The sequence below is a fragment of the Chanodichthys erythropterus genome, chromosome 8, assembly GCF_024489055.1.
Source record: "Chanodichthys erythropterus isolate Z2021 chromosome 8, ASM2448905v1, whole genome shotgun sequence".
NCBI lineage: Eukaryota > Metazoa > Chordata > Actinopteri > Cypriniformes > Xenocyprididae > Chanodichthys > Chanodichthys erythropterus.
The window spans coordinates 14982084-15003569 of record NC_090228.1 but is presented as its reverse complement, the minus strand read 5'-3'; the positions used below and the strand labels follow the sequence as shown (position 1 = coordinate 15003569).

Here is a 21486-nt window from a genome sequence, read left to right as displayed (position 1 = left end):
TTACAAGTGTTAATTTTGGACGTACACATGCATGCAATGCACTGACTAACTGCTTTTAGACCAACTAAAAAAACAACAACAAACAACCTTAGGCTGGTTTCAGTATTTTTCTTTTTCAGCATACTTCACATACTACAATGCACTTACAAAATAGTGCAATGAAGAATTCATTATCTATGCAAATGTTTGACTTTATCCTGCCAGTTTCAAGTGTACAGACACAACAAAGATAAATGCCTATGTAAATGACAGCAGAAATCATTTTCCAGGTGATTTACAGTATAACAGATTAACTATTGTCAGTGAGTTGTTTACACAGTTTGAGGCTATAAATTTCCACACAATAGCATACTTTTCTAGCGTATTGATTATGCACCAGCGGTATAATCTCAGTCGACTGAAGCGCTGATGTCTCATAAACTTTACATGGTTCTTTTATCAGTGAGCCTCTTTACTTTCATTCTCTGCACACCTGAAAGGGGAACTTCAGGAGCCAGTCAGTTGATATTTAAAACTTGTGTCATGAGAATGTGCAGTGAATTAACTGTTGTTTTATGAGCTTAGAACAATACACGGTAAAAAGAATGAAATACATTAAAATGGGACTGGATTTTAAGTGTTTGTCCTGCAGTTTGTGGCAAAGATAAAACAAAGTAGTGTGTACTCATCTTTCAAGTCTTTCGTGGCCTGTTTAGTTGACAATCGCACTAATATGAATTTGAATTGAATGGAAGAAGGAAATGATTATCTTTTAACATGATGTGTGATTGCTTTGTAAGAAAGGAAAGTTTTTGCAAATACTTATTCACACTAACAGAATCTGGCTAAAATAAATAAAACAGCATTGAATTGATTGCAATTTTTTTTTAAGAAATGCATGAAAGGGACATAAAAATCCATATTTCTGTCTTGCAGGTTTTCTTGAAGTGTTCCACCTCAGGTGCAATTTCCCAGCAATCCCCAGCTTTTCTCTTGCTGTGATTATAAGAGCAGTTATTGTTTGGTGTCTCTCAATACTTTTTTTTTTTTTACAGGACCAATAAACTACAGTGCCGTTGACAACTTCTAACCTGAAATGCAAATGTTTTCACAAAGGAGAAGGAATCCTGGATAAACTAGTGGTTAGTCCCTCTTTTTTTCTCTCTCTCTCTCTCTTGCTCTCTATCTTTTTTTCATGGATGGAGATATGGAGATTACAGAATAGAGAGACTATGAGTCCTATGTGGTCTTCATTTCCAAAAAGAGAAGTAGAGTATCATTGACTGCACCATGTTATGTTGACGTGGCACATTTAAATGGACCCATGTATATAACAGGCCACATTGCTTAGTTGGACAGTCAAACAGTAGTCATTCTACAATATATATCTGTCCACTTACAATCGCTGAGACATAGAGGGCATTTGCAGTTGAATACAGTCGAGCTCTACATAGATGAAGTGTTAGGTTTTCCAAGGCCAGAATGGTGAGTTCTTTGACTCAAGTGTGTATCAGTGTAATTATAAATTGTTTTAGGCTATGTAGTATTTATATGCTTAACCATTTAAAACATGTTGATCCATATATATATATTATATGTATAATTCACATATTTATGAGAAGACAACCCTAATACAAACATTATTTAATATGTGTGAAATTCTGAATTAAGCATGTTTATTTCTTACAGGGGTCTCTTGAAAATGACATCAATCAAGATTTTCAGGATGCCATTGATGTAATTCAGCGTCACTCTCAGATACGGCATTATGACACGGGTATAATATAATTTAATATAATATAACAATTACATATATGATATAATATTATCAAGTATAAACTATTATGATGATTATTCATTCTCTGCTCATTGGCTCTTTTAGAAAACAAATACTATGAGAATTTGGAAAGTCAACAGTCTTCTGTGAGACATGCCATCTCATACTATCAGTTCACACCTCATTTTGAGCCTCCAGGATCAATGTATGACTGGAATGAATCCTCAGTAGGTTTACAACTCATTGAATTTTTCACTTTTATTGTTTCAGCTGATGGGTTGTGAAACTTTTACCCATGTTTTGTGCTTCTCTCTGTGTCTGCAGTCATGGTCTCACACTGTGCCAGATGTGTCTCTGGGGCCGTTGTGTTCTGCTGAGCCTTCGGTATTTTACTCAAATTTACCACAGCGCCACGGAAAAGGTACAAAATTACAGCAAGTTTGTAAATGTGATAATTCAGTATGTGAGAAAGTATGTGCTGATGCTAAAAGGCCTTTTTTGATTTCTCTCTCTAACTGCATAGCAATAACTGTACTGCATAAGTAAAATCACATAAAAGCTGAAAGTTTTCAGGAATAATAATCTAATTAATAAAAGTAAACCTAAACATACTTGTGTATATCCTGTACTGCATTTTAATGCTTCATAATTTTTAACAAAGCTGAGTTCTTCATATTACAGAAGTGCTGAATGCATTGTGCATTTCTCTTCCTCATTAGGTCGTAAGAAGTTACGGTTATATGAATATCTGCACGAGGCTCTTCACGACGACAACATGGGCGACTCCATCCAGTGGACGGACCGAGGTAGTGGCATCTTCCATTTCATCTCGAAAAATAAAGAGAAACTGGCCGAGTGCTGGGGTCAAAGGAAGGGAAACCGCAAGACCATGACCTACCAGAAAATGGCACGCGCTCTCCGCAACTACAGCCGCACGGGCGAGATTGTGAAGGTGCGTCGCAAGCTCACCTATCAGTTTAATCCAGCTATACTGCAGCGACTGAGCTCACTGTCAGGCTACAGCTCAGGCCCTTCGTCCAGAGACATGACCCTTCATCAGCAAGGCTCTTCTGAGCACGTGTACTACGGCTCTCCTCTCCCGGACTGTCATTACTGGTACGGCCAATACTCTTACCAGGGCGAGTATGATCTTGCTACTGTACTGACAGTGCATGAGGATCCCAAAATAGGCGTTTGATTCTCAAAAGAGCCAATCACTAACATTCCATAAATTGTACTCTCTCTCTCTGTCTTTTACAAGATTGGAGATGCTTTGAAATAAACCTTGACATGGTAAAATGTATAGAAGAATAAAGCTGTTTTTCCTACAGTGCATTAGAAATGAGTAAATGCTTGTACATGTAGGATGTTAACGTACCGTTCAAAAATTTAGAGTCGGTAAGGATTTATATCTATGCTTTTATCCAGCAAGGATGCATTAAATTGATTAAAAGTGACAGTAAAGACAATTGTAATGTTACAAAAAGTTTCTATTTCAAATAAATCCTGAAAAAAGGTATCACTGTTTTCCACAAAAATATCAAGCAGCAATAATAAGATAATAATAAGAAAATGAGCACCAAATCAGCATATTAGACAGATTTCTTAAAGGATCATGTGACACTGCAGACTGGCTGCTGAAAATACAGCTTTGCCATCACAGCAATGAATTATATTTTCAAATATATTCAAATAGAAAACAGTTACTTTAAATGATAATATGTCAGAATATTACTGCTTTTACTCCATTTTACTCTGGTGACTATATGAGATTTCCTTAAAAAATATTAAAAAATCTTACTGACCCCAAACTTTTGAACAATAGTGTTTATGTAGAGTGGCCCTAACAAGTATTTGTACACTTAAGCGACACTCAAAATGTCTTTGCATTGTAAAAAATATGTAAAAAATATCAAACCAGATAACATTAATTTTAAAGAAAAAGAACGACCGCTCAAGCACACATTTCAAGCAAAACATTTCACAAAAAAGTTTCAAATTCTTAGAGTAAATAGAGGGAAAAATGTGCATAATTACTCTGTGTGAACTTGAGGACAACTGACTTCATAGCTTAGGACCAGTTGGTTAAAAGTAACTGCAAAAATGGTTCAGAAAGATATTTTGATATTTTGTATACAATGAAATAACATTAAGTGTTTAAAAGTGTCCACATGCTTTTGGGAACCACTGTTTATCTACTGTTCTACTTCTATAAAAGTATATCTTCATATTTATATCTGCTTTTTTCAACTTGTTTACATAAGATCATTTGTTTATGTGCTCAAATAAAGTTTCCTGTCTTGAAAATCCCAATTAATTTGTTTGTTGTAAAAGATGTACACTTGAAGCCCGCTGTATAAACGTCTGCGCTGATTTCTTTGCAAATGCGTTGGGCCAAGCTTATCTAATTTCACAGAGAGAAGATTGTTTTGTGCCTGCTTTGTGTGTCATATTACAAACCGATCTTAAATCACCTTCCTCTTTGTAAGATAGCAATCAAACACTAATGTAGTGCTGCTGTATAATTTTCATAAAGGACAATAAACACTTGTCTCATAACAATTGCGCCCTTTCAGACTTTATGATTCTCTCATCTATGTTGCTTTCATATTTTGTTCATGATTTCAAAGTTCTCGATCATTTCAGCACAATTGAATGTGTTTTTTATGTGGAGCCTGCATGTCATTGTTAGGTGGTTGTGGTTGTTATCTCTAAGAGTGAAGAGGATGTGGTTACTGGTTCCATAAAGGTGGATGCTAGAGATGTGTGTTAGACCGAGATCAGGGTGTGTATGTGTGTTCGTGTGTGTGTGTGTGTGTGTGTTTGGGCCGAAAGAAACTGTGGTTTTGGGTCAAAAGATGGCTGGTTATTTATGTACGGTCGTAGATCATTCCAGAAAGGCTTGTTCACTCCCCCAGCCCCTTGTTACTGATAAAAACAAGTCTGCACCATTTCAACAAGAGAGTTTTGTTTGTAAAGCACACTAATAGTAACAAATCTGTCTTTTTTTAACTTATTGATTATTCATTAATACAACAAAACCTGTAACAGCAATACATTCAATAAGGATCACATCTGGCACACTAGCATGGTAAGAACTAATACGTTTTACAGTTTTGTTGTATAGTTTTTATTCTACAGTGGAACCAAAACATATTTGGACAATTTTAAATGTATCAATGTCATTATATTTATTATATCTAACCAAAAATACAGTTTTCAGGGGCCCACTGTTGTGTATGAGATAAAAATCTATATTTCTTACCAGAACAGTGCGCAGGAATATCAAACTGATTTGGAGGTGATTCTGGAATTTCTTGAGGAGCACTACAGACAGGAATCTCGAAGAAAGGCCCTATGGAACAGTAAGAAAGAAGCTTAAAAGTAGAGTTCACACAAAAATGAAAAATCTGTCATTATTTACTCACCTTCATGTCTTTTCATGCCTGTATGACTTTCCTTCTATTGCAGAACACAAATGAAGTTTTAATTTTTTCATGCAATGAAAGTCAACCATTGTTAAAAAGCACTTACTTGTTTTGAATGTGCACTTAAGTGTAGTGTACTTCAAATTTAAAAAGTATATTTAAAAAAAAAAAAAAACTGTACACTTGCAGATAATGCAATTTTAATTAAATAAATAGCCACATAAATCACTATTTTTCTTAACACACTAAAAAGTGCACTTTCTAATAATCAGGGTTATTATCATTAAACTAACACTAAAACTGTTCTGAAATGAAATAAAATATAAATATTAGTTGAAAAACTTAAACTCAACAAAAATTAGAAATGTTGCCTTGAAATTAAGTTGAATCACTAAAATGATTAAAACTAAAAATAACTAAATCTAAAACTAATTCTGAAATAAAAATAAATTAAACCTAAATAAAAATATAAAAAAATAGTAATAAAATGACAAAAGCACATAACAAAAATACTAAAACATTAACAGAAATATTAACAAAATTAACAAAAAGCTAATTGAAAATATTAATACAACTATTATAAAATTAAAATAAAACATAACTCCCAATAGTAAAGTTTTACTTTAAAGTACATTTTAAATCATTTTGTCTTGCTTACAAGTACATTTATTCTGATGTGTTGACCAACATACTAAAGCACAAGTACTTGATATCTTTTAACTTTTAACTTACCATAAATGTTTGTCATTCTGTAGTATACTTTTAAGAAACCATATTTTAATAGAAGTAATATATAGGTGTACTTAAGTCCTTCCTAATTGGGTCAAAGCACTGTAAGCACTATTAGCTAACTGCATTTAATATAAATTATAATATATTTTCATTTAATTGCAGAAAACATTACATTCAGATAGGACTTAAGTATTTCCTTAAGGATATATGTTTATTCTTAAGTACATTCTTATTAATAAGTACTCTTTTTCATAAGGTAATGGTGTCCAAAAAAACATTGGACCCCTCTGACTTGTATGGACAAAAAAAAAGTGTTTGTTTACCACCACTAACTTTTTTTTTGCAATGTAATGGCAGCGAGGGATCTCTATGCCATGTCAACTGGTGAAGCTGTGAACACTTCTGGAGAGAAGCTACCTAGTGAGGAGCATTTCAGCAATGTGTTAGAGCAAGACAAGTCCCAGATGCAGTTTTCTGAGCAGGTGAAGTATTCAGTTCAACACTTAATGTCATTCTTGCACCCATTCTTTTCCGTTTTAAAACCAAGACCTTTTGTCAAATGAATAGGTCATGGGATCTCTGGCCAAAGCAAAGGGATCTGACTCATATACGGACTGCAGGATGAATTGCAACGGCACCGCTGCAGTTGATCAGTCTTCGGTCCTTCACAACTCACCTGACGGGCGAGTGTTAAACGCCCTAAACGGACCAGAGAGACCTTTAACTCCGAATACAACACCTGAAAAGTGTGCGGAATCATTGCCCAGCATTACACCTGCAGAGAAAGGTCAGTTCTGCTTTTGTGGTTTGTTTAGATGCTATCTCTAAGGTGAGGAATAACCTAGGGGAACTGAAGCTCGGGAGCGGCTCGTCCTACCCATAACTGCCAAATAGAATCTCAGTTCACCCTCATTTTCTCTGGTCTTTTGTACGCCACTGATGCTTTAGAGATGCTTATCTTAATTACGCCTATCATAACACAAGTGTGTTTTATGGGAAATAGTTTCCATAGGCCTTTGCCCACCCCTTCATGCACACACATGAATGCTGTTTGACCTCAATCATCTCTATGATTGCAGGGAAAAAGCTACGCCTTTTCCACTTCCTGTTCGAGATGCTGGAGGACCCAGGCATGGCCCACTGCGTGTCCTGGGTGCCGGCTTCAGTCGGCGTCTTCCGCTTTTCTGCCAGGCACAAGGAGCGTGTGGCAGAGCTATGGGGCCAGAGGAAGGGCAACAGAATGCCCATGACCTACCAGAAAATGTCCCGTGCCCTGCGAAATTACGCCCGCTCGGGGGAAATCATTAAAGTGAAAAAGAAACTGACTTACAAATTCAGTGTCGCTACCCTCTGTACTTTACGGAGTCAACATGGTATAAAGAAAGCACTATGTCAATCGAAATGAGAGTTGAATGATTGTCTCCATGTGTTACGGTTATTATGTGTTACTCTCATTATATGTTAATTGCCTTGGTAACAGGAGGAGGGTAAAATTAGTTTCTATTTTTTCTTGCTCAGTTAGGTTTCATAAGAAGGTGATTAACTATGGTGTTTTGTATTACAGACTCTTAACCAAATGACTTAGGCTACTTTTTGCTGTTCTTTGTGTATCTTGATGCATTTAAAAAGTATGTCTTTAATAAAAATGTCTTTTTATTATAATTTTCTTTTGATATTTATCCATTTTTTTTAAATCAGCTTTTAAGATGGCAGTTAAAAAGAACTAAAACAAAAAATAAAAACAGATCTTCCCGCACTGCTCATTTGTACCCAGTAGGTGGCAAAGCTGCTACACTGCTTTTATTTTGACTGTCACTTACTGACTCACTACAGTTGTGCATTTTCCATTCTGTTTTGGGATTTTTATTATTAACAACTTAATGGCAAAATAAACAAGAAAAAAGAAAAAGTCATTATATATATTTTTTGTTCACTTCAGTGCTATTGTTTTTTTTTACATGGGTCATGGGTAAAAAAAATGTATGAAGGTTATGTTATAGCATGATATGCAATCTCAAAACAAGTGACAAATTATACTTTTCTCAGAACTAACTTTTTTGTATACTATTACTATGAAAAAATTCAGTTTTTTACATGGGTCATGGGTAAAAAAATGTATGAAGGTTATGTTATCGCAGAACTACTTTTCTCAGAACTAACTTCATTTTTACAACTAGGTCATTTTTAGTGAATTTATGAAGCCAAACAATCACTTTTTGTCAACATTTTGACATTGTGAAATGCTAAATGTGCACATGCTGTCTTTCTTTACAATAAATGGCACTAGGTTTGAAATTTTGTTGCATGCTGCAATAAAATTCATTCATTTTTAAGCATGGCTTAAGTGTTGAAATGCTTTTTGGAGGCACTTTAAGCAGCTGTTTTTTCGTAATTGGCATCAGAAGTTGGACTCAGAGGTGTTGACAGCACCCTACTAAAAGACAGATTCTTGGTTTAGTCTCTCTGACTCACTGACCGGCCACAAGGTGCTCCTCACACATGGTAATTTGCCATTCAGAGATGGTGCTTCTCTCCCTTTATAGTCCCACAGCGTTTTGTTCACAGGGAGGAGTGGAATCTATTTCTGCAGCGAGTATTCATGCTTTACTTGCTCAGTATATCTAAAGCATTTCCTGCTCCATGGGGAGAAGCTCCAGTCTATATTGAACGAACTGAATCTTATTGAGATGCTGAAATTCTGAGGCGATATCTCTTCGTCTTTGTTTAGGTTCCTGCGTGTGTGTCTGTGTGTGTGCATTTGTACAGGCAGGTGCCGATGCAACTCTCTCGCCTGAGCTTTTTATGGTGACCATGACAGCTAAATCCCCATGGGCGACATGAACCTTTAACCACCAGTCTGGTCCAAATGGTTTTGTTTGAACTTTATGGCAGACCCACATGATACTTCCCCAGGACCCTGTCTAACACACATGGTTATAAATGGGCCCCTCATTGGAGGCTCTGCTACAAATAAAGGCCAAAAAAAAAAAAAAAAATCATGCTTAAAATCCACTCAGTCAGGATGGTTTGAGAGTATGACATATATGTTCATAACCTCCTTATATCACAAACAGCCAATTCAGAAAGAGATTCCAGGTTAATTTTGTTAATGCGACCACATACTTTTGGCATGATATGCTTTTGTGAAAAATTTCCATTCTAAACAAGGATTTCTTTAATGGCAACTGTAGCTACAGATAGAATGACTGCTGACTAGAAGTCTTTCAGAACATGCATAGCCTGAAATTACTAAAGAAGACTCCTGGCTTAATATGTAATATGCTACTGGCTCTGCAGAGACATCTTATATTACTTGCTGGCATTCATGTGACCATCTGAGAAGATGACATTTTGTTATTTTATTTTTGTTTTTTTGCCATATTCATGTCAGCTCAACTAAAAGTTCACAGACAATATGCCACGTTCTTAGAAATGTTTGTGTTCATACAGGTTTAACATAGTTTTGAAAACTTTTTTATAATTAATAAATATCAGTTATGAAAAGAAGCACCATGAAGCACTTTGTCATGTCATAAAAAGGTCAAATTATTTGATATTTTAAGAGACTTGGCACATAGAATGTGCCAAACTAACCATAAATAAGGAATAAGGTTTTCTTTTCAATAATTTAATTCTTTTAATGTTTTTTCATTTGCATCACTTTGAAATTTTTTACATTATGCAAACCAAATTTTGATTTTCTGATTATGAAATTTAATGTATTTTCTTATGTCGTTATATCATTGACCTCTATATTAGTTTCAAGCAGGTGCATTTCAAATCTTTCTTTCTTTCTTATTTAAGATACATTTAAAGTTTCTGGAAATAATAAACCAATCATAAATTAAATGTAATTGCTCGCTAAAACTATTAAAGCTTTAGTGACTCCCTGCGTAAACTGCAGTCACGTCTGCAAGAAGCAGGGCCTGATTTATAGTGAAAATTAAAGTGTTAACAGGATAATTAGGGTCTTGACAATGACAACAATCTCATCATCTTTCCATGCTAGATATGTCAAAAGTCAGAGTTCACGGTGACATTCTAATAATAGCCTTTAAAAGCACTGCTCAGGCATCAGAATTTATAGTCCTGGTTGTTCAGATCACCCTCATCCACATTACATTCACATCATCTCTGGCACTTGGCTGAAAGGTGAAGTGAATGTTTCCTATTTTTCTCCCTAAGCCCTAAATATCACCCAGAGGCCTTCTAGAGAAAGGGTGGAGCATAGACACTGGGAACCCCTGGATGACAGCATTGTCTAATAATAACTATTTCATTCTTCCTATAGTCAATGCCCTTGACATGGGCCTTGCCAAGGTTCATAGTAAATCAGTTACATTGTCATATCAACTTCCCATTGGTAGGATCGTCTCTTCATTACTCTTCAATATTAAAGACCAAACATTAAAAGGTTAGTTCACCCAAAAATGAAAATTCTGTCATTAATTACTCACCCTCATGTCGTTCCACATCCGTAAGACCTTCGTTCATATTCGGAACACAAATGAAGATATTTTTGACGAAGTCTGAAAGGTTTCTGTCTGTCCATAGAGATCCAGTGCAACTACCATTCCAAGGTCAAGAAAGGAAAGAAAAAGACATCATTAAAGTACTCCATGTGACTCCAGCGGCTTAAACTTAATTTTATGAAGCAACGTGAGTGCTTTGTTTGCGCAAAAAAACCCCATAATTTACCACTTTACATATAAAAATATTGATCTGCAACACGCTTTCTCGAGAGCTTCAGGATGCATGCGTGTTGTGTTCAGAGTCACGCGTCAACTCAACACACATGCGAGGGTTCACAAGAGCATCACGATGCATGAGTTTTGTGTTCACGCGAGAGCTGGCATTTGTTTGGATATTATTTTGTAAATAAAGTGGTGTGTATGTGTGTGTGTGTATATATATATATATATATATATATATATATATATATATATATATATATATATATACATATTAGGGGTGTAACTGTACATGTATTCGTCTCGAACCGTCATGGTTCGGTTCATGCAGTTAGACAAGGAATACAGTCAGTCACAGGGGATCCACACTCCAATCCAAAAGGGGGCGTGCACAGTAATGCTTTTTAGTCTAAGCTATTTTAACCAGCATTAACCACCAATAATCGCAATAAGCTCAGTGTTTTGTATTACTTTCGATAAGAAACAAAGTGTCATCTTTCAAATTCTGTCCATTTTATCAGGAAATTAAAACAATAAATTCTGTTTTGATGCTTTTTGATGTGGCGTGACAGATCGCTGTAGGCGCCTCAGTTCAAACGGCAGCGGGGAGCACGAGTGAATGCGATTATCCATTCCTCTTCACTACTACAAAATGAACATGAATGAACATGAAGGTATGTTGAAAGATACAGTACAACTTAAACATATCTTGTTTAATTGCTTAATCAGTGTTTCAACCGCGGAAAGATGTCAGTAAAACAATTTGTAAACAATATGTCACGTAGTATTACATTTACCTCAGAAAAGCCATTCAGTGTCAACAGCTTGTTAGTTCGCTAGAGAAATGACCTTTTTTTGCTAAATATATGCACTATATAAGCCTATATTTAAATTATATTTTACTTAACCTGTTAGTTAATGTAAGGCCTAAGTAAATCTGTCATGAAAACAAGTTATGACAGCCAATGTTTAAATGATTATATTTCAACAACAAATTGGAGAAGCAGAAGTTAATGCAAAAACTGCCTTGTGTCATTTACATGTTTACAATACATACATTTTTTATTATTATTTGAGTGTTGATGATTATATCTAAAAATAAATAGCAACTTAATTTAATCATTTGGGCTCTGTTGTTAATTGTAACCTTTATTATATTAATGTGCAAGTAAGGGCTCCCTAATAGTTTACATAGACATAGTTACAGATACGTAGTTGGTTCAGTAAAGCAATGTTTATTAAAAATAAAAAGAGAAAGAAAAAATTGTTTTGTTTTCTCACCCTGCTGTAACGAATCTGTACTTCAAAACCAAGGTACGTACCGAACCGTCATGTTTGTGTACCGTTACACCCCTAATATATATATACATATATACAAACCCAATTCTAAAAAAGTTGGGACACTAATGTTTATATAATTTATGTATATAAAATATATTTCACATACATTTAATAATATTTTTTTATTATTCATATGCAAAATGATACATGCATATGAATGCAAAGTTTATGAAGATCACATTTTTGTATCACATTTAAAAAAAAAACAAACAAAAAAAAACACTTTAGGCTGTTCCATGTGACTGCTTTTTGAAGAAAACTTGTTTTTCTATAAAATAATAATATATTATATAATATAATATAATATAATATAATATAATATAATATAATATAATATAATATAATATAATATAATATAATATAATATAATATAATATACAAACAGATTCCAAAAAAGTTAGGACACTGTACAAATTGGGAATAAAAAAGGAATGCAATAATTTACAAATCACATAAACTTATATTTTATTCACAATAGAATATAGATAACATATCAAATGTTGAAAGTGAGACATTTTGTCATGCCAAATATTGGCTCATTTTGGATTTCATGAGAGCTACACATTCCAAAAAAGTTGGGACAGGTAGCAATAAGAGTCCGGAAAAGTTAAATATACATATAAGGAACAGCTGAAGGACCAATTTGCAACTTATTAGGTCAATTGGCAACATGATTGGGTATAAAAAGAGCCTCTCAGAGTGGCAGTTTCTCTCAGAAGTCAAGATGGGCAGAGGATCACCAATTCCCCCAATGCTGCGGTGAAAAATAGTGGAGCAATATCAGAAAGGAGTTTCTCAGAGAAAAATTGCAAAGAGTTTGAAGTTATCATCATCTACAGTGCATAATATCATCCAAAGATTCAGAGAATCTGGAACAATCTCTGTGCATAAGGGTCAAGGCCGGAAAACCATACTGGATGGCCGTGATCTTCGGGCCCTTAGACAGCACTGCATCAAATGAAAATGAAAATCACAACATGGGCTCAGGAATACTTCCAGAAAACATTGTCGGTGAACACAATCCACCATGCCATTCACCGTTGCCGGCTAAAACTCTACAGGTCAAAAAAGAAGCCATATCTAAACATGATCCAGAAGCACAGGCGTTTTCTCTGGGCCAAAGCTCATTTAAAATGGACTGTGGCAAAGTGGAAAACTGTTCTGTGGTCAGACGAATCAATTATTTGAAGTTCTTTTTGGAAAACTGGGATGCCATGTCATCCGGACTAAAGAGGACAAGGACAACCCAAGTTGTTTTAGCGCTCAGTTCAGAAGCCTGCATCTCTGATGGTATGGGGTTGCATGAGTGCATGTGGCATGGGCAGCTTACACATCTGGAAAGGCACCATCAATGCTGAAAGGTATATCCAAGTTCTAGAACAACATACAATCCCATCCAGACGTCGTTTCTTTCAGGGAAGACCTTGCATTTTCCAACATGACAATGCCAGACCACATACTGCATCAATTACAACATCATGGCTGCGTAGAAGGAGGATCCGGGTACTGAAATGGCCAGCCTGCAGTCCAGATCTTTCACCCACAGAAAATATTTGGAGCATCATAAAGAGGAAGATGCGACAAAGAAGACCTAAGACAGTTGAGCAACTAGAAGCCTGTATTAGACAAGAATGGGACAACATTCCTATTCCTAAACTTCAGCAACTTGTCTCCTCAGTCCCCAGACGTTTGCAGACTGCTACAGAAAGAGGAGGGGATGCCACACAGTGGTAAACATGGCCTTGTCCAGACTTTTTTGAGATGTGTTGATGCCATGAAATTTAAAATTAACTTAAAATGAAACATTTTCTCAGTTTAAACATTTGATATGTCATCTATGTTGTATTCTGAATAAAATATTGAAATTTGAAACTTCCACATCATTGCATTCTGTTTTTATTCACAATTTGTACGGTGTCCCAACATTTTTGGAATGGGGTTTGTAGATAGATAGATATATATAGATTAGGGGTGGGAATCGGAGGGTACCTCACGATACGATACTATCACGATAAATGGCTCACGATAACGATAATATCGCGAGTCAGCGATTCTACGATAATCGATATATCACTAGACAATCCTATAATGATACATCGCGATATTGGTCTTAATATGAAAACAAAATGCACGTGAAAAGGTTAAGTGCAGGTTAACGGATAAATCTGATCTTATATGTACATTTAATAGAGTTCACGTCACCGAAAGCAAGAAATATGAGGTGCATTTTATTGACCATCAGTTAATTTCAAAATCAAAGACTGTAATAGGAGAGAGCGGCAACAGCACTGGTAAAAGGTCTCATTACTTTTAATGAAGATAACTGTGTGTTATGCGTCTGCGACTTACTTTCACTTTCATATGCGGCAGTTTGCGCGTCAGCTTGCTGAAGAGATCTGCGGCGATGTGTGATGCAGTAGCGTTCTCATATCTGACTCTCACATGTTTCAGTTTTAGTATTTTTGGGAGAAGTAAAATTTACATATGTAGTTTCAACAACCAGATGCATTTAGACTGAGCATAGACAGTTTTGACTGGAATGCGTCCCAGACCATCTCCTGAAGTGGTTTGAGCGATCGGATTTAAATCCGTCTCAAATGCGTTTTTAGGCATTTAGACCTGGTCTTTTCACGATCAGATAGCCATCCGATCAGAGAAAATGCATGAAGTCACCAGGTGCAAACAGACCCCTTTGACGTTCAAGTGCTTAGATATACACAGGAGCGTTCGAAAGCAGGCGTTTATCAGAGGATCCCTAATATATGCTTTCAAATGCTCCCGTGTAAGCGCGCGGTGAAGAACGTCAAAGATGACTACGACTGTCACATCAATGGTATAAAAGTGCGTCAAGACTTTGAACTTAAACGTGGCTGGGGCATCTATTTTACTCACACTGCTGTCCGCCATCCTGTTAATAACCTCTTTTTCTTAGGCTAGTTAACTTAAGTTCACGTTTCCCTCATTCATGTGTTGAACGCCGCCTTGAAGTAGGACGTTATGAGCAAAGAAATCTATATATAGCGCTTTATTTTTTTAAATTAAAATATCGATATTTGGCGCAGCGATACGATTCTCGTATCGCACAGAGAAGCATGACGATATATCGCCATATCGATATTTTGTCCCACCCCTAATATAGATATAGATAGATAGTATTACTTCAGATGTTTTTATAAAAAATAAAATTGAAAAAGTATAAAAATATAATACATATATTTTACTATTATTATTGTATATTTTATTATTATATTATATTTTTATAAATTATCCAAATATATACATTTTACAAATGTATATATTTTATACAGTTTACATTTTATCACATTTTATTGTTATTTATTATTCTGCTATTTATTATATATTATATGTTTATATTATATTTTTATAAATTATAAAAATATATACATTTTACAAATGTATATATTTTATACAGTTTATATTTTATCATATTTTATTCTGTTTTTTATTATATATTATACGATTATATAATATTTTTATAAACTATAAAAATATATAAATTTTACAAATGTATATATTTTATACAGTTTATATTTTAGCACATTTTATTCTGTTATTTATTTTATATTATATGATTATATTATATTTTCATAAATTATATAAAATAAACAAATGGAAGTTTTTACACATTTTATTTTTTATATTTTTTGTATATTTTATTACATTTTATTAAATATGATTTATTATATATTTTATTATATTTTTATTAATTACAGAAGATTTTATAATTCTATACATTACAATTATCCATTAGAATTGTGCAAATTATGTAATTACTCATTTACATTATTCATTAGATTATAAATTACAAATTTTGTAATTTTTTTATACATTATCATTTTGATTTGTGTCAGGCATTCTGAATAAAAACAACAGCAGGTCTCTTTGTGACATATTCAAAGCAATGCCACCTTGTCAACAGAAATACCTTCCTTTTTTCTGCAATGCAACGTTATCCAAAAGCCCTTCTCACTGTCTGACTCCAGCTGGTGAGGAGACAGGGCACAGCGAGCCACATCTAATCCCCAGGACTTTAGGAGAGAAGGGGAGGGAGGTGTTAGGGATCTTTTTGGGCTCCATTATCAAAGAGAGAGGAGTGGCTAGGATGAGTGCTATATAAACCCCATTTATTCATCACCCCCAGATCTGTTACTTTCTCCTTCACGTTCCTGCATTGCCCTCATCCTCATTGGCGTCCACAGTCTCTGGTGCAGCTTTCCTCACCTCTGTTTCTCCATCCTAACACCCAGTGGCTAAAGGACACCCCCGGCCACACACACTGGGAAGCCCAGACTCACCCCTGAACCCCTCCAACTGGTGCCCGGTCCACCGGAGAACGGCTCAACATGCCTGAGCCCACAAAGAAAGGTGAGAATGAACCACAGATCTCGTAGTCTGATGAAAAAACTGGAGCAAAAGGTAGAGAAATGTTTTAGGATTACAAGACATTGTTTTCCTTATTTAACCAAATCGAGACATACAACAACATTTATTAGTGATATCACCTCAACATTACTAACAAACATGCTAATAGCAAATTAGCAGCATTGTGTTGTTGATTTGCTTCACCTGTTTTGATTCTAATCTGAAGTTTATGAGCCAAATAGGCTTGGTGAGTTTGCCCAACTGCATTTAACACACATACATCATATACAGTGTTGCATTATAGAGAGAAAGTATTATGTGTATTATGAGTTGCGCGAGATGAAATAAGTGTACAGCGTGTAGTGTACTACAAAATATAGAACATAACGGTTAGAAGTAGGTGAGCTTTGCTGCATCCCTACAGTCATGAGAATGACCCAAGCAGACATAAAAAGCTCAGGGATGATCAGGAATTCTGGTGGTGACTTTGGTATTCACATTGTGCTGGATGATGAGGTGATCCAAAGAACTCTCTACAAAGCAACTATTGTCATGACTGCTGCTATGATGGATGGCACATAGTCAAGGCGATTAGGTGAGCACAGTCAGCTGAGCTATACAGGATTCTGGGTATGGAATGGTGCTGACTTACCCAGCGCTGGGTTTCAAGTCCTACAGCCCAGCTTTACTGCAGTGCCAGTGGCATCTCTGATGGATGATGCAATGGCGATGGCCCGGTGGGGATGCTACGCCTCCAGATGGACAAATATTTCAGGGGTGATGATATAGAGATCAGCTTCCACTGCCTAATGGATGGATGGAGAAATATGAAGATTGTGTGTGCTCTTGTACTTTGAGTTTCATTGTATTATTATTATTAATATTGTGAAAAGGATTGACTTTCATTTATTGGCTAGCATAAGGAAGCAGATTTGGACATTTGGAGCTGCATCCCCATGTGCACAACTGCTCTTATGCAATGAGATTTCATCATTCGTGATGCACCTTTGACATTTATATTTTTTTTTTGGTCAGGCTTTAACATTTGTCTGAGGATGACTCATATTTTAATATCTGCCTCTAAACATATGCACACTGGATAGGATCCGTCCACCAATGGACAATGGGGATTATGAAGCAGAATAAGGGGGATCTGGGAGACTGATATTATGGCTGCTATTTTGATGATGCTCATAAACATGGTCATAAACAGGGAGGTGGCGTGATTCACTTCTGTAAATGGTTTGCAGACGTGCCCGCCGCCCTTTGCAAATGCCATCGGGTAGATTGTGCAGATTTTTAAGGTCTTAAATGAAAAGATTTTGGATAGGATGCACATGGTGATTAAAACCATCTGTCCATCACTGAGGCATTCTTCAAAATAGCTTATACTTTAATTGTTTTGGAATAATATCAGGGTGATTATATGATGACAGAATTTTCATTTTGGGATGAATTATCCCTTTAAAACGAGATAAATAAACTATTTGTTTTCAGAGAATATATCTTCAATTAATTTAATTTATTTAAAAAAAAATTTAACTTGACTTAAGCATTAACATAATAAAATCCACCAAAACTAATGTTTAAAACAATAAATAATCCAAAATAATTTGTCCAATGGGGTGAGAAAATTAAATTTGTTAAAAAATGTATTCTCTGAAAACAATCCGAAAACTGTTACCATTTTGCTTCTCTAGTAAATTGATCTTGTTTTAAGGATGTTTCAATATTTTTATTGGAAAACAAGAAAAAAAAATATTTAACTAAATGCTTTTTGCAGTGCAAGCCTTTCTCAAGTAACAAACAATGAGACTTAGAATTGGTTATTGTTAAAGATGAAAACAAAGTAGTTTATGTGCCAATTGTAATATTTAAGTATGATGGATTTCATATACAGTAGATACCTTCCATAAATAACTTAGAGAGAGAGTATTAGACTTTGTGACCATATCTGTTTGAAAAAAAAAATTGTTCTCATAAATTTGAGGGAACAGCTGATGGGGGGTGGTTGGGGTTGCCGTGGAGCGTCGGCTCCAGGCTTTAAAAGGTTGGATGAGGGATGAACAGGGCTGGACCCCCGGGGAACTGGATTCCAGAACCCTGGAATAGTTCAGAATGAGCAGACTTTTAATCCCCATTGCTCTCTCTCTTCTCTCTGTTAGTCCTATCTTTCATCCAATGACTTTATGTCTCTATCATGCTGAGAATCCTGAGCTCTTGTTTGTTTGAACTTTGATCTCTGTGATAAATAATATCAAAGGATGGAGGTTCTGACCTATTTCCACATATGACAGCATCACAAATAGCATCCCACAGGAAAATAACAATGGAAAGAAACACAACAAACTTGAGTAGCCTGTTTCAAGTCAGTGAAAGTTTATCTCTGGAGCCGTACCAGGGTTATTAGCTGCCCTTTGACTAATGACTTAAAGAGATACGGTCAAAGGTGAAAGAATCCCCATGTCAAACCCACCCTACATTAGAGGAGTGGCGTATATCCAGGGTCCAAAATTAACTTTTTTACCAGATAATGGTGGATGAATGGAGCAAATTTAAGGAAAACAGATCAGGTTATTGTGTCACTATGTGAGTGTTTCTATATGTGAGAAATATTCTATAAAGTTCTAGAGAAAATAACATTTTAGGTATCCTTCAAAAACATGTTTTATTTGTAGATGGTCTGTGATTCATTAGTTTGAATTATGCACATCAATTACTTTAACTATTGTGTATTATGTTATGGTTCCTTATAAATTGACCAGCCAATTGGCAACTTTTACTTGAGCGAGTGTTAATTTTGGACCCTGCATGTCTCACTTTCACTTTTTTCTCAGTCAAAGAAGTCAAAGAGTCATTCTTTAATGTCAGATCCTCTCATAAATCAACACCAGGAGAAACAAGACATTCAAGTTGTCATCTGCTCTCTGATGCCTGTCATTCTCTGCGCAAGCAATGTTAGCATGACTTCCACGTACAATGATACTTCGTTTCTGTAGAACAATTATGATTAAAAAGACTGATTCTCAAAATAAAAGCTTCATCTCTGCCCTCTTAACTTATTGATTATGGAGGTTTTCAGTCTGTGTTGGTTGTGACCAAAAACAGTTAGCCACAGTGCATTCGCTTATCAATCAAAAAGCATGTAACTGAAAATGTTCTTTAATAAATGAGGTCTGAATTCTATCTATATAAATCTAGAGGATTAGTAACAAGCGTTCATGTGTGTGTGTGTGTGGGGGGGGGGTCAACATGAGCCTGTCTGTCCTCACGGCAGCAGTACGGACAGCTGAACATACCTGCATACTGTTGTGCTGCACTGCGAGGGTAAAACAATACCTTTCAGAATTGTCGTTATTGCTGGATGAGCCAGTGAGGATCTCAAAACGGGCAGAATGCCACACCAGCTAGCTTAACGGTGACATAAATGGCTCTTTAATGGGTGGAAGGACCCACGTCATTGCCAAATCTGAGCTAAGTTGTCCAAAAGACATGACCTGTAGGATGGCATCATGCACAAGACAACACAAGAGAGACACATAAAATAAGATTAGATATCTCAAAAGACTAACTCGCATGCAAAAACCTCTTGATTTAATACTGTTATTATCACATTTATATAGAATAAGACAAAAAAGAGAGATAAAATAATATTAGGGCATGGTTTCACAGACAGGGCTTAGATTAAGCCAGGATTAGGCCTTAGTTCAATTAGCTTTAATAAATGTGCCTTAGAAAAAAACATTACTGGTGTGCATCTTGAGACAAAACAATGGCACTGACATATTTTAAGAAATGTCAGTGCAAGTTACTTTCAGTTAAAACAGCTCAAACATATATTAAGTCTATATATATATATATAAGTCTAGGAGTAGCTTAAGCCTTGTCTGTGAAACCAGGCATAGGTATCTCAGAAGACATGCAAACAAAATTAAAAATTATTATTATTATTATTATTAGTTTCATGCATATGTCTTTCTCACAACATGTACAAGATAAAAAAGAGAAAATAATTACGTGAAAGAATTATATTAAAACAATTATAATACAATTAAGCATCATTAACATGCAAAAACATCTACATTTATAATGATAATAATAATTATCATTATTAATTACAACTGAAGAAACTGCCCAGTGAAGGAGAGATGGACTGACAGAGACAGCAAACAAAACAAGGGAGCTGAAAGCTGAGAGATGTCAAAACTATCAAGAGGCGAAACGCACACGTGTTCACATTGGCTCCTGACAGCAGGGGGCAGGAATGGAACAGTCGTTCTCGGAGTGCTTCACAGGGATCCTTTTGTGCCATGATCAGTCTAGGATGGCATCCTCACAGAATTCACAGCAGCCCATGCCAAAAGAACAGGGGCGGGTCACTGAGACAAAGCTCCTGACATTTGCATCACGTAACCCAGAGGAAGGTTTTGTTGTTTGGAGGTGGCTCTTTAAGAGGTCAGGAGACCTAATGGAGTTCAACTTGGTCTCAGATGTTCTTCCTAAAAATCATAGAGAGACCTTTGACTTGATTTCCGAACACAATTTGAGATGGTTCAGATCTCCTTTGAAACTCTAAAGGAGACGTAAGATTACTTTTTTTCAGGACATATACTACCATTCAAAAGGGGATGGTTATGGTTTTGATGCCCTTAACTCCCTCAATTTGATCAAAATACAGTAAAAACAGTAATACTGTGAAATATTAACATTTAAAATTATGCTGATTTGCTGCTCAAGAAACATTTATTATTGTTATTAATGTTGAAAACAGTTGCGCTGCTTAATATTTTTGTACAAACCGTATGCAATCAAGATTTTTAGATTAATAGAAAGTTCCAAAGAGAAGCATTTATTTAATAAAACTTTTGTAAAATTATAAATGTTTTTACTGTCACTTTTGATCAATTTAACATGTCCTTGCTTAATAAAAGTATTTCTTAATTTCTTTCCTAATTAAAAATTGATTACAAACCTTTGAGTTTGTAGAGTAAATCTAAGAAGCAGGAGTTTCCAAAAGTCTCCATTTGTTCTCCATAAGAGATCCCATTTGTTAATTTGCATTCCTATAGTACTTTATATTTAGGTTTCTATCCAGGTTTCTATTGAATGACCTTATGTTTGTCTTTTTATATGCTTAAATTTAGCATCACAGCTT

General features: G+C 35.4%; 3 protein-coding genes across 31 annotated transcripts in view; all 3 read left to right on the top strand.

Moving 5' to 3' along the window:
• Positions 1-1333: 1333 nt before the first annotated feature.
• spic (Spi-C transcription factor (Spi-1/PU.1 related)) lies at positions 1334-4282 on the top strand. Its single transcript, XM_067391061.1, has 5 exons — positions 1334-1464; positions 1669-1756; positions 1862-1983; positions 2081-2177; positions 2476-4282. Exons 1-5 carry the CDS (start codon positions 1462-1464, stop codon positions 2952-2954), a joined length of 789 nt encoding a protein of 262 aa, XP_067247162.1. The 5' UTR covers positions 1334-1461; the 3' UTR covers positions 2955-4282.
• On the top strand, positions 3106-7426 carry spi2 (Spi-2 proto-oncogene). The gene is made up of 6 exons (XM_067392281.1): positions 3106-3117; positions 4449-4520; positions 5025-5121; positions 6274-6398; positions 6484-6703; positions 6996-7426. The coding sequence occupies exons 1-6, from the start codon at positions 3106-3108 to the stop codon at positions 7319-7321; spliced, it is 852 nt and encodes a 283-aa protein (XP_067248382.1). The 3' UTR covers positions 7322-7426.
• An 8704-nt stretch (positions 7427-16130) lies between these two features.
• The window catches only part of mybpc1 (myosin binding protein C1), a 41729-nt gene continuing 36373 nt past the window's right edge, over positions 16131-21486 (top strand). For all 29 annotated transcript variants that reach the window (XM_067391960.1, XM_067391958.1, XM_067391959.1 and 26 more), the window contains exon 1: positions 16131-16334. In XM_067391960.1, the coding sequence (XP_067248061.1) occupies positions 16313-16334 (22 nt within the window). In that variant the 5' untranslated portion in view covers positions 16131-16312. The remainder of the gene's footprint in view (positions 16335-21486) is intronic.